Source organism: Dasypus novemcinctus, chromosome 24 (assembly GCF_030445035.2).
Source record: "Dasypus novemcinctus isolate mDasNov1 chromosome 24, mDasNov1.1.hap2, whole genome shotgun sequence".
NCBI lineage: Eukaryota > Metazoa > Chordata > Mammalia > Cingulata > Dasypodidae > Dasypus > Dasypus novemcinctus.
Genome location: NC_080696.1, coordinates 40607424 through 40619992, shown reverse-complemented (window position 1 = coordinate 40619992; position 12569 = coordinate 40607424). Strand labels below are relative to the sequence as shown.

At 42.3% G+C, this 12569-nt stretch overlaps 1 protein-coding gene across 1 annotated transcript in view; it reads left to right on the top strand.

Moving 5' to 3' along the window:
- The window catches only part of MROH8 (maestro heat like repeat family member 8), a 91725-nt gene that overhangs the window by 31808 nt on the left and 47348 nt on the right, over nt 1-12569 (top strand). Inside the window, 1 exon segment of the mRNA XM_058287059.2 lies at nt 10170-10292. Coding sequence (XP_058143042.1) covers nt 10170-10292 — 123 coding nt within the window.

Genomic DNA, 12569 nt, shown 5'->3' with positions numbered 1-12569 from the left:
GCCAGCTCACCACATAGGTCAGGAGGCCCAGGGTTTCAACCCTGGACCTCCCATGTGTTAGGTAGACACTCTATCAGTTGAGCCAAATCCACTTCTCTCTGCATCTCTTTTTTGTTGCGTCATCTTGCTGTGTCAGTTCTCTGTGTGCGGTGCCACTCCTGGGCAGGCTGCACTTTTTACCCACGGGGCAGCTCTCCTTGAGGGGCACACACCTTGCACGTGGGGCACCCCTACATGGGGGCACCCCTGCGTGTCATGGCACTCCTTGCGTGCAGCAGCACTGCACATGGGCCAGCTTACCACACAGGTCAGGAGGCCCTGGGGATTGCCTGCTTCCCTCTTCTTTTTTAATATAGGCATTTAGGACTATAAATTTCCCTCCAAGACTGCCTTCACTGTATCCCATAAGTTTTGATAAGTTGTGTTCTCGTTTTCATTTGTCTCTGTAAATTTACTGATTTACTTGTAGTTTCTCCTTTGACCCACTGATTATTTAGGAGTATGTTGTTCAGCCTCCATACATTTCCAAGTTTACTTTTTTCCTGTCTATTATTGATTTCCAATTTCATTCTATTATGATCTGAGAAGGTGTTTTGCATAATTTCAGTCTTTTTCTATTTATTGAGACATGCATTGATTGCATTGTGCCCTAACAGGTGGTCTGTCCTGGAGAAAGATTCATGAGCATTTATGAAGGATGTATAACCTGGTGAGTTTGGATGCAGTGTTCTGTATATGTCTTTTAGGCCCCACTCCTTTATCATATTTTTCAAGTTTTCTTTTTCCTTGTTGATCTTCTGTCTAGTTGTTCTATCTAATGATGTGAATGGGGTATTGAAGTCTCCAATGATTATTGTAGAGATAGCTCTTTCTCCCTTCAGGTTTGCCAGAGTTTGTCTCATGTACTTCAGGGCACCATGGTTAGGTATATAGATATTTATGACAGTTGGCCTTCTGTATCTTCTATAACTTTTTTGTATGTAAAGTCTGTTTTGTCTGATATAAGTATAGCTACCTCTACTCTTTTTTGGTTACTATTTTCAGGAGTATCTTTTTCCAAACTTTCACTGTCAGCTGGTGTGTATCCCTAGGTCTAAGGTGAGTTTTTTGTAAGCAGCATATGGATAGATCATGGTTTTTTATCCATTCTTTTAACCTATACCTTTTTTTCTTTTTAAAGATTTATTTATTTCTCCTTCCTCCCTCCATTTTCTGCTCTGCATCCATTTACTGTGTGTTCTTCTGTGTCTGCTTGTATTCTCATTAGGTGGCTCTAGGAACTGATTCTGGGACTTTCCAGAGTGGGAGATCTGCTGCATCTCTTATTGTCTCTCCTCTGTGTCTCTTTTTGTTGTGACATCTTGCTGCACCAGCTCTCCACGTCACCTGGCACTCTGTGTGGGTCAACTCACCACATGGACCAGTTTGCCTTCTCCAGGAGGTCCTGGGCATCGAAACTTGGACCTCCTATATGGTAGATGGGAGCCCACCTGCTTGAGCCATATCCACTTCCCTGCCTGTATCTTTTGATTGGAGAGTTTAATCCATTCACATTTAATGATATTACTGTAAATGCATTATTTACTACCAGCATTTTATTCTTCAGTTTTCATATGTCATATCATATTTTTGTCTCTTTACTTTTTTGGTTATTCTTTCTGATATTCTTTCTTTTATACTCTCCTCCAGGCCTCTCTCTCCTGTCTTTTTATTTCAGGTTCCAAGCCATCCTTTAATATTTTCTGCAAAGGTAGATTCTTTTTTGCAAAGTCTCTTAGCTTCTGTTTGTTTGTGAATATTTACACTCACCTTCATATTTAAAGGACAATTTTTCTAGATAAAGAATTCTCTGCTGGCAGTTTTTCTCTTTCAGTATACTAATTGTATTGTACCACTGTCTTCTCCCCACTATGGTTTCTGTACAGAAATCTGCATTGATTCTTACTGGGCCTCCCTTGTATGTGATGTTTTGCTTCTCCCTTGCTGCTCTGAGAATTTTCTCTTTATCTTTGACATTTGACATTCTGAGTAGTATGTGTCTTGGAGTAGGTCTATTCAGATTTATTCTGATTGTGGTACGGTACACTTCTTGGACATGTAAATTCATTTCTTTTGTAAAAGTTGGGAGTATTTCCTCAAATACTCTTCCTGCTTGTTTTCCATTCTCTTCTCCTTCTGGAACTCCCATGACAGATATGTTATTGTGTTCCCTGTTGTCATTCAACTCCCTGAGCCCCTGCTCAATTCTTTCTATTCTTTTATATCTCTGTTCTTTTTAATCTTCTATTTCAGCTGTTTGTCTGTATCACTTATTCTTTCTATCATTTTGAGTTTGCTGTTGTATTCCTGTAATGTATTTTTTTATCTCACCTATTGTATCTTCCATTCTCATGAACTCTGTTACTTTTCTGTTTAGGATATCAAATTTTTCTTTGTATTCACTCAGTATCTTCCAGATGTCATTTATCTCTTTAGCCTTATTGTCTTTCAGCTCATTAATTTGATTTTGGAAATTTGTATACATCTCACTAATTAGTTCTCTCAAGTCCTGCATCTCTTCTGGGGTTCTGATATACTCCTTTTCTCGGACTTTGTCTTTTATTTTCTTAGAATGGCTCAAAATTTTTTCCTGATGTCTAGGCATCTGATTAAGGTGTAGTTTACTCAGATGCTCAATTTCTTTCTCTTTTGTAGGGACTTAGTGGCAGCACTGCTCTTTGATTCTTGTCTTAACTTGGATTGTTAGGATTTCCCCTGCTAATTGCTCAAAATGGATTGTGGACCCAGTAATTGGTTGTAGACTTGCTTCCCAGAGCCTTTGGGAGGGAGGCTATAATGGCTGGAAAAAGCCTCTTCCTTATTTTTAATTTTCTCTATTGCAATTCCTTGACCTGTCAGGAGATGACTTGCTTTGCCAGCTCTTAGTTCAATGCCTGGTTGGAGTGTATTTTTGCAACAAGACTGAGATCAATATGATAGAGCTTCCTGCCTGGAGGCTAAGAGCCTTGTAATTCAAACTTTCTCAGAGACAGTTCTCCAGCCTTCTCTGGCAGCTCCCTCCCTCTTCCCAGGGTGGAAACACCTCCAGTCCCCTCTGAGTCCTCAACAATCAGTCCCTGTTAGAAGAGGAGATGGGGAGGGTTGTATATCTTTAGCCTTTCACAGGCTCTCAAGGCAACAATGGTGTGGCTCCATCTAGCCTGGAAGATCTCCTGGGACACAGCAACCAAATTTGTGAGTCAAAAGCTATGTCAGCCTTAGGCTGTGCCCCTCTCTCTCTCCCCTTTCATGGGTTGGTGGGTCCCTGGAGCCCCCTTTTTCTGTAGCTATAGGCCCAGAGGCCCAGCAGTTGTAAAGTATCTTTAGTGTGGATGCCGGCAGCAGCTGCTGGTTTCAGCTCATAATTCTGTCATCATGATTCCCTCCTTTGTCCCTCTCTCCTCTGGGCAGTGTCCAGCCTTTGCCTGTTGTCCTAAACCTTAGAAGATCTTTTTCTAGGCTGTTTCAGTCTGTCCTCTAGCTATTTTCTGGAGGAAAAGCCTCTAATGTGTTTTGTTTTGTTTTGTTTTTAAGATTTATGTATTTCTCTCCCCTCTCCCCCCTGCCCCCCGAGTTGTCTGCTCTCTGTGTCCATTCACTGTGTGTTCTTCTGTGACCGCTTCTATGCTTATCAGAGGCACGGGAATCTATGTTTCTTTTTGTTGCATCATCTTGTTGTGTCAACTCTCCGTGTGTGCGGCACCATTCCTGGGCAGGCTGCGCTTTCTTTGGCACTGGGCGGCTCTCCTTATGGGACGCACTCCTTGAGCGTGGGGCTCCCCTGTGTGGGGACACCTCTGCGTGGCACGGCACTCTTTGTGCGCATCAGCACTGCACATGGGCCAGCTCCACATGGGTCAAGGAGGCCAGGGGTTTGAACTGTGGACCTCTCATATGGTAGGTGTTAATTAGTTCTCTCAAATCCCGCATCTTTTTTGGTGCTTTGATATATTCCTTTTCTTGGGATGTGTCTTCCATTTTCTTAATATGGCTTGTAATTTTTTGCTAATGTCCAGGCATCTGATTAGGATGTAGTTTACTCAGATGATCCATTTTTTACTTTTTCATAGAGGTTTAGTGGCAGGAGGTTGTGTGTTACTGCTACTCTTTGATTCTTGGTTTGATCTGGATTGTTAGGTTTGTCCCTCTTAGTTGACCAAAACTGGGCTCTGGTTCCATTAATAGGTTGTGGACCTGCTTCCTTGGGCCTTGGGAGGGAGGCTACAAAGGCCAGAAAAAGCCTCTGTACCTTATTCATGTTAATTTTCTCACATGCACTACTTTGGTATGCCAGCAGAGGGCGCTCTTTTTTAAATTTTTTTATTTTTTATTGACTTTGTAATAATATTACATTAAAAATATATATGTGAGGCCCCATTCAACCCCATCCCCCCACCCCCCCCCTCCCCCCCCCAACAACACTTGTTCCCATCATCATGACACATCCATTGGATTTTGTAAGTACATCTTTGGGCACCTCTGCACCTCATATACATTGGTACACATCATAGCCCATACTCTCCTCCATTCCATCCAGTGGGCCCTGTGAGGATTTACAATGTCCGGTGATTGCCTCTGAAGTACCATCCAGGGCCGCTCCATGTCCCAAAGACGCCTCCACCTCTCATCTCTTCCTGCAGAGGGCGCTCTTTGACAGCCCTCTCAGTTCAATGCCTGGTCCAGAGTTTTTTTGCTGTAGCACAGACAGGATCAATGTGATAGAGGTTCCTGCCTGGACGCTAAGAACCTTGTCATTCAAGCTTTCTCAGAAACAGTTCTGCAGCGTTCTCTGGCAGCCCCTTCCTTTTTCCCAGGTTAGGAAATAATTCCACTCCCCATTTGTCCTCAACAATCAGTCCCAGTTAGTAGAAAAGGAGATTGGGAGGGTCAGATTTCCTTATTCCCTTGTAGGCTCCCAAGGTAAACAATGGCACAGCCCTACCCAGCCTGGAAGGGCTTTTGGGACACAGCAGACCAAATTTGTGGGTCAAGAGCTGAGTCAGCCTTAGGTTATGTCCCTCTTTCTCCCTTTTCCTAGGGAGGTGTGTCCTCAACATGCAGTCCCAGCTAGAAGAGATTGAGAGTGTTGGATTCCTCTAGTCTCGCAAGGTAAACAACAGTGGGGTCCCACACAGCCTGGAAAGGCTGGTGGGACACAGCAGACCAGATTTCTGGGTCAGAACCTATCAGTCTTAGACTGTGTCCCTCTCTCTCTCTGCTTTCCTGGAGCAGTGGATTCCTGGAGCTCCCTTTGTCTGTAGTGGGCCCGGAGGCCTGAGAATTCTAGTGTCCTTAGTGTGGGGGAGGGTGCCAGCAGTAGCAGCCCCTGGTTTCAACTCTGTTTTGCTGTGGCAATTTCCCTCTTTTGTCCCTCTCTTTTCTGGGCAGTGTCCCGTGTTCTCCTGGTGTCAAAAACCCTAGAAAATCTTTTTCTAGGCTGTTTCATGCTGTCTTCTAGCTATTTTTCTGGAGAAGAGAGTCCCATGTCTTTCTAGTCTGCCATCTTCCCAGAAGTCTCAATTTTCTTATATTCAAGTTCTCTGATGCTTTCTACTGCCATCCTCAATCCCTTCTAGGGAATTTTAAATTTCTGTTACTGTGTTCTTCAGCTCTGTTTGGTTTGTTTTCATGATGTCTTTCTCTCTATTGATATTTTCTTTGTGTCCATATATCTTTTTCCTGATTTCCTGTAGTTCTCTGTCCATGTTTTCCTTTAGCTCTTTGAGCATATGTAGGGCCATTTTTTATGTCTGTATGATATGTCCTAGGTCTGCTCCTCCTCATTGATGGTTTCTAATTCTTCAAAGTCCCCCTTTGCATGGGTCATTGCTTTCTCTTTCTTTGTATGTTTTATAATCTTTTGTTGAAATCTGGATATTTTAATACTTTAATGTGTTATTCCTGGAATTTAGACTCTATGGCACATATTTATTAAGTTTGTATCCAGCTAGTGTTATGACAGAGCTTTCCTTGAATGCTAGGAGCTAATAACAACTAAGAAGACTAGAAAGAGCAAATTTGCAGAGATATAAAATATACTAGAAGTTACTAGGGCATGAAAGAAGGGGGAGGAGGGAGAGTGCTTGGGAAAATAAATAAAATTTTTAAATGGAAAAAAGAAAATCCCTTTCTTAGTCTTTGTAAATTGGCCAGTGCAAGTGCTCTCCTTCAGAGCTTAGCCATGTGATGAGTTTAGAGAATAGTTCAAGGCAAAAGCATAGGGTCCTCCCTGGTTCTTTTTGTACATACATCTAGTCCTGGACATGAGCGTGTGACCCTAGGATATCCCCAATTTATATGAAGCCAAATGCCCTCTTGCCCCTAGGAAACACTTTCTTCATGGGTCTAGGTACTACACTGTATTTCCCACAGAAAACCTTTGCCCCTGGCATTTGCAATTTGACTGTTTTCTCACAGTGTTCTGTATAAGAACTCTGTGAGTTGCCTCTACACACAGGGCAATTTCTGGGATAGTGAACCTGTAATGAGTGTTCTGGTTCAATCCTTTAGGATGCCTCCAGACAGACTGACATTGATATACCTGTTTCCAGTGTGTGCATAAGGGTTACTCTGCTTCCTCCAGAACAGAGACCAAGACCCATATTGGGAGCATGGGCTAAATCTGTGCTGAGTCAGTAAGGGGATGGGAGTGGGCCCAGTAAAGGGTGCCAGGAAATCACACTGTTTTTAGTTGTCTTTTTCTTGATTTGGCACTCACCCAGTTAACACAGTCCTTTAACTGTTTCCTGGAGCTTTGAGAAAAATGTTTCTGCCAGTTCTTGCTGCTTGTTCAAGGCTTCCATTCCAAATTGGGCACATCTATAAAATTGAGTACTACTTAGCAATAAAAAGGGATGAACCATTGATATCTGTAACAACTTGGATAATCTCAGAGGCATTATGCTGAGTAAATGTAGCCAGTCATTAAAAGTTACATACTGTCTGATTCCAGTTACGTGACATTCTCGAAAAGACAAAACAATAGTGATAGAGAACAGATCAGTGGTTCACATAAGTTAGGGATGGGGCAGGAGGTGGGGCGGTTATGACTATAAAGGAATAGCATGAGTGAAATTTTTGGGGTGATGGAACTGTTCTATACTCTGATTGTGATAGTGGTTAAATGTATGTATGCATGCATTAAGATTCATAGAACTGGGAAGCGGATTTGGCCCAAAGGATAGGGCGTCCGCCTACCACATGGGAGGTCCAAGGTTCAAACCCAGGGCCTCCTGACCCTTGTGATGAGCTGGCCCATGCGCAGTGCTGAATGCGTGCAAGGAGTGCCGTGCCATGCAGGGGTGTCCCCCACATAGGGAAGCCCCATGTGCAAGGAGTGCACCTGTAAGAAGAGCCACCCAGTGCGAAAAAAGTGTAGCCTGCCCAGGAATGGCGCCGCACACACAGAGAACTGATGTAGCAAGATGATGCAACAAAAACAAGACACAGATTCCTAGTGCCGCTGACAAGAATTCAAGCAGACACAGGACACACAGCGAATGGACACAGAGAGCAGACAACTCAGGGGTGGTGGGGGGGGACAGGGAAGGGGAGAGAAATAAATAAAAAAAAATCTAAAAAAAAAAATTCATAGAACTATGCATCTCCCAACAAAAAGTCAATTTTACTGTATCATACATACATACATACATACATACACACACACGTACGTAAATATAGCCTGTTCTAGAGAGAGCATGAGGGAGACTTCTGGAATGCAGGTAATATTTTTTCTTACTGATTACATGGGTATTTTTGGTTTATGAAAACTTGTTAAGCTGTACATTTTCTGAATATATATGTCAGTAAAAAGTAAAACAAAACACCTAAAGCCTGCATATATTAGTCTTCACTTTTAACTTGGGCTATTCTTTAAACTTCAGATGACAGGGCTTCATAAAGAATCTATTTGTAATTCATTAAGGGCTTGTACTGCTATAGTGAATTGAAGGGGAAAAGTCCATTTTCTGCCTTGACCTGATTCCATGGCCAGTCAGGGAAATAGATTTTTAAAAAGGTAATTATGTCAGAATATCATAAATGCATGATAGCAATATATTCATGTGGCTTATGAAAACACTTAGAAATGGTACCTGTCCCTACTTCCAGGGGGTCAGGGAAGGCTTCTCAAAGGAGAAAGTGCATAAGCCAAGTCTTAAAGGATATATAGATTTTTTTTTTAAGTAGCTAGTATTGCTGTATTTTATCGCATGCAGCAAGAGCATAAAAATGGATTATTGGGAAGCAGATTTGACTCAACTGATAGTGCATCCGCCTACCATATGGGAGGCCCAGGGTTCAAACCCAGGGCCTCCTGACCCATATGGTGAGCTGGCCCATGTGCAGAGCTGCCCCGTGCAAGGAGTGCCCTGTCATGCAGGGGTGCCCCTGCATAGGGGAGCCCCACATGCAAGGAGTGCGCCCCTGCAAGGAGAACCGCCACATGTGTAAAAAGTGCAGCCTGCCCAGGAGCGGTGTCACGCACACGGAGAGCTGATGCAGCAAGATGACAAACAAAAAGAGACACAGATTCCTGGTACAGCTGACAAGAATGTGAGCTGACACAGCAAAACACACAGTGAATGGACACAGAGAGCAGACAACAGGGCAGGGGCGGAGGGGGAGGGAAGGGGAAAGAAATAAATAAAAAATAAAATAAATCTGTTTTTAAAAAAAGGATCGTAATTTTCCCCTTGCATATAATTATATTATGATTTAAGTCAGCACATAATCTGTACATACTTTTTTTTTTTTAGAATGTATAGATTTTAGTTTGTAAGCAAGAAGAGGAAGAAATGTCAGCAGTTGCAAAGGCCCAGAAGCAAGAAAGGGCAGCATAAATGTAGGGGAATGCACACAAGAATAAAAATTATTTTGGCTAGAGCCCAGAATGATGCATGGCAAGGCAAGAGGTGAATTTAAAGAGTTGGCTGGGGAAAACGGACTTTGGCCCAGTGGTTAGGGCGTCCGTCTACCATATGGGAGGTCCGCGGTTCAAACCCCGGGCCTCCTTGACCCGTGTGGAGCTGGCCATGCGCAGTGCTGATGCGCGCAAGGAGTGCCATGCCACGCAAGGGTGTCCCCCGCGTGGGGGAGCCCCACGCGCAAGGAGTGCGCCCGTGAGGAAAAGCCGCCCAGCGTGAAAGGAGAGAGCAGCCTGCCGAGGAATGGCGCTGCCCACACTTCCCGTGCCGCTGACGACAACAGAAGCGGACAAAGAAACAAGACGCAGCAAATAGACACCAAGAACAGACAACCAGGGGAGGGGGGGAAATTAAATAAATAAATAAATCTTAAAAAAAATAAAAATTAAAATAAAGAGTTGGCTGGTGTCACAATGGAAAGAGCCTTGATTTCCATGAATGTCTTGAAAACATTTTAGGTAGGCAGTTACCTGTTCGAATTTGCATTTCAGAAAATAAAATCTGATTATAGCTGGAAGAATGCACTGGAAGGGGCCAAAACTGGAGCAGGGAGACCCAATGTTGGATCATTATACCAATCCAGTAAAAAATATTAAGGCCCTGAAGTCAGCTTCCTGTTATATTGCTGCTTGCTTTCCAGAGTGCTTATACCAGTTTACACCATCTATATACATAAGAACATGGAAGAAATTTTCTCAAGGTTGTGGAATTATGGATGACTTTTATTTTCTTAATGCTTTATTTTTTCAAAATTTCTTTGATGAATAGATATGGCTTTTATAATCAGAAAAAAGAATACTACAAAGACTTTATTCTTCAAATCAGAACTTACCTTTTAATAGAAAACCTTAAAGTCTCAAAATAATGAATCTTTAATGATATCAAGAGAACTAGGAAGCATCAGAGGTCACCTGTAGGAAGCTTAATCAGGCAGCAGTATACAAGATGAGTAGGTGGGGAAGCAAAGACTGAAGGTGGGGACAACCATCATGGAGCAATTAGTAGTCCAGCTGAGAGGGGAAATGAGGTCTTAAATGAAGGCAGCACCAGTGAACAAGAATTTCACTGAAATTGCTCTGTAGTTCTCTGGAATAAATGAGATGCCAGGTGTTTAAAACATTCCAAAAGCTTTTTGAAAGCCTTCTACAATTATGAAGTGAAATTATACTGTGTAATTGCATTTTTATCATTTTTCCACATATTCAGGGTGAACTTGAGAAACTGACATTTCTAAGATCTTTGTCTTCTCTCAGCCGAACTTTACCTTATGATGAAACCACAGAAACATTTGTTCACAGACACATAGCAGACATTGTGCATATCTTAAATGTAAGTATTCTGACCTTGTCATAAATTACCAAGACTTCACAAATTTCGTGTGTTGACTAGAGCTCAGAATGATGCAGGGAAAGGCATGAAATGAATTTAAAGAGTTTAAATTTTAAGTGACTCCACCTATGTTATCAATTCCCTTAACTTCTTCCCTTATCACTATCTCTGCATTGAGAGGAGAAATACTCAGAAGTACCCCACAAATATAATCACCCTTAAAAATCGTTTAAAGGGGAAGTGGCTGTGGGTCAATCAGTTGGGCTCCATCTACCACACGGGAGGCTCTGGGTTTGCGTCCCGGGGCCTCCTTGTGAAGGCAAGCTGGCCGGTGAGCCGCGGAGAGCTGACACAGCAAGATGATGCAACAAAGGGAGCAAGCAGACACAGGGGGGAAAAAACGTGCAGTGAATGGACACAGAAAACAGACAGCAAAAATCAAGCTGCAAGGGGTGGGGAATAAATAAATATTTTTTTAAAAAAACACTCAAAGGAGGAGTAGCAAGGAGAGTAAAGCATTTATATTTCTCAGTAGGCTAATGCTACATTCTCATTAATCAAGCAGTAGTTTTGAGGCAGACTCTAGAATCAAATGCCTAGGTTCAAGTCCCAGCTATGCCTCTTTCTAGCTGTGTGACTTTGAGAAATTACTGAACGTCTCCATACCTCAGTTTCCTCATCTATAAAAATAAGAATAATAGATATATATACACAGAGTTATTGTGAGCATTAAATAAGAAATAAATGTAAGGCACATTGCATGGTACCTAACATATACAAAGCATTTATTATATTATTATTATATTATGTCCTATTTTTACTTACTCCAGGCACATTATGCCATCAACTCATCCATACATTTCCATACTAAGTGCCTGACCATTCCAGGTACTGCCCTGAGAGTTGAAACTACAAAGACCAAAAAGATATAATCTCTGTTCCTGTAGCCAAAGAAAGGTATAACCAAGTGAGACAGGGGCTGTAGCAGAAGCTTAAATAGGTATATTTGGGGCACAGAGGAATGAGTGGGTGGGTGGTCAAGTCCACGTCAAGAGGACGATAATGACAGGATTGGGGTGAAATTAACCTAATCCTGTCTTGATTTAAGCCTCAAAGGATGTGATGGCTAGTGTTGAGAGAAGGGATCACTGGGTGGGGATCTTGAGTGGTAAGATGGATATTACAACCTGGCTATGCCAAGGCCAGGATTCTGCATCCTGTAATATAACAGAGTGGCCAGGAGACACAGGTACCAAGACCTGCTATAATTTTTTTTTTAAGATTTATTTATTCTTTTTTTATTTCTTCCCCCCATCCCCTTGTTTGCACTTGCTGTCTGCTCTCTGTGTCTATTTATTATGTGCTCTCTGTATCTGCTGGTCTTCTATTTTTAGGAGGCACCAGAAACCGAACCCAGGACCTCCCATGCGGTAGCCAGATGCCCAGCTGCTTGAGCCACCTCTGTTCCCTGCTTGTTGTATCTCTTGTTGTGCCTCCTTGTTTTGTCTCCTCATTGCGTCATCTCGCTGAGTCATCTTGTTGAGTCAGCTCACAACACCAGCCTGTCACATCAGTTTGCTATCTTGCTCATCTTTAGGAGGCTCCTGGAACTGAACCTGGGACCTCCCATGCTTGAGCTGCTTGAGCCACATCCACTTCCCTAGAAAATTTTAATGTAAACAGACTTGTCCTTAGTACCTCTGATTTCTTACTTTCCAGCTTGAGGCTCCATCCTAATTCTGCAACCTGAGTCCTCCACAAAACCTTACTACTATGTTGTTGTTTGGTAAATAATTAAAGGGTGCACTTGGCATTGAGGGAGGTAGTGTACTGCTGAGGAGCAAGACAGGAAATGGATGAGAATGTTTCAGGAAGACTCTTCCATGGTATGGATAATAAATGCTTAAGGAGTTCAGAGGACAAAGTTCATAGTAGGCTGAAGTAATATGAAAATATTCTGTCCAGTTGACCTAGTGAGAGTTTGAACTCTGAAGTAGAACAGTAGAGAAGAAATGGAGCTATTTTAGGAGTCAGAAAATGCAGTTTCTAGTTCCAGTTGTGTCAAACACAAGCTGACAGAATCATTTAGCTTTTCTGAACTTCAGTAACTACACCTATAAAATAGAGAATTAATACCTGTCTAATTTTAATTAAGGACTTTGAGATAAAATGTCCATTTGGTTAAGTTGGTTAAGATTCTTCTTAAGACAAACAATAAAAAACAACTCTGGCTCACTTAAGTTTTTTTTAAAAAAGAGAGAATGCTGGGTTATCTCT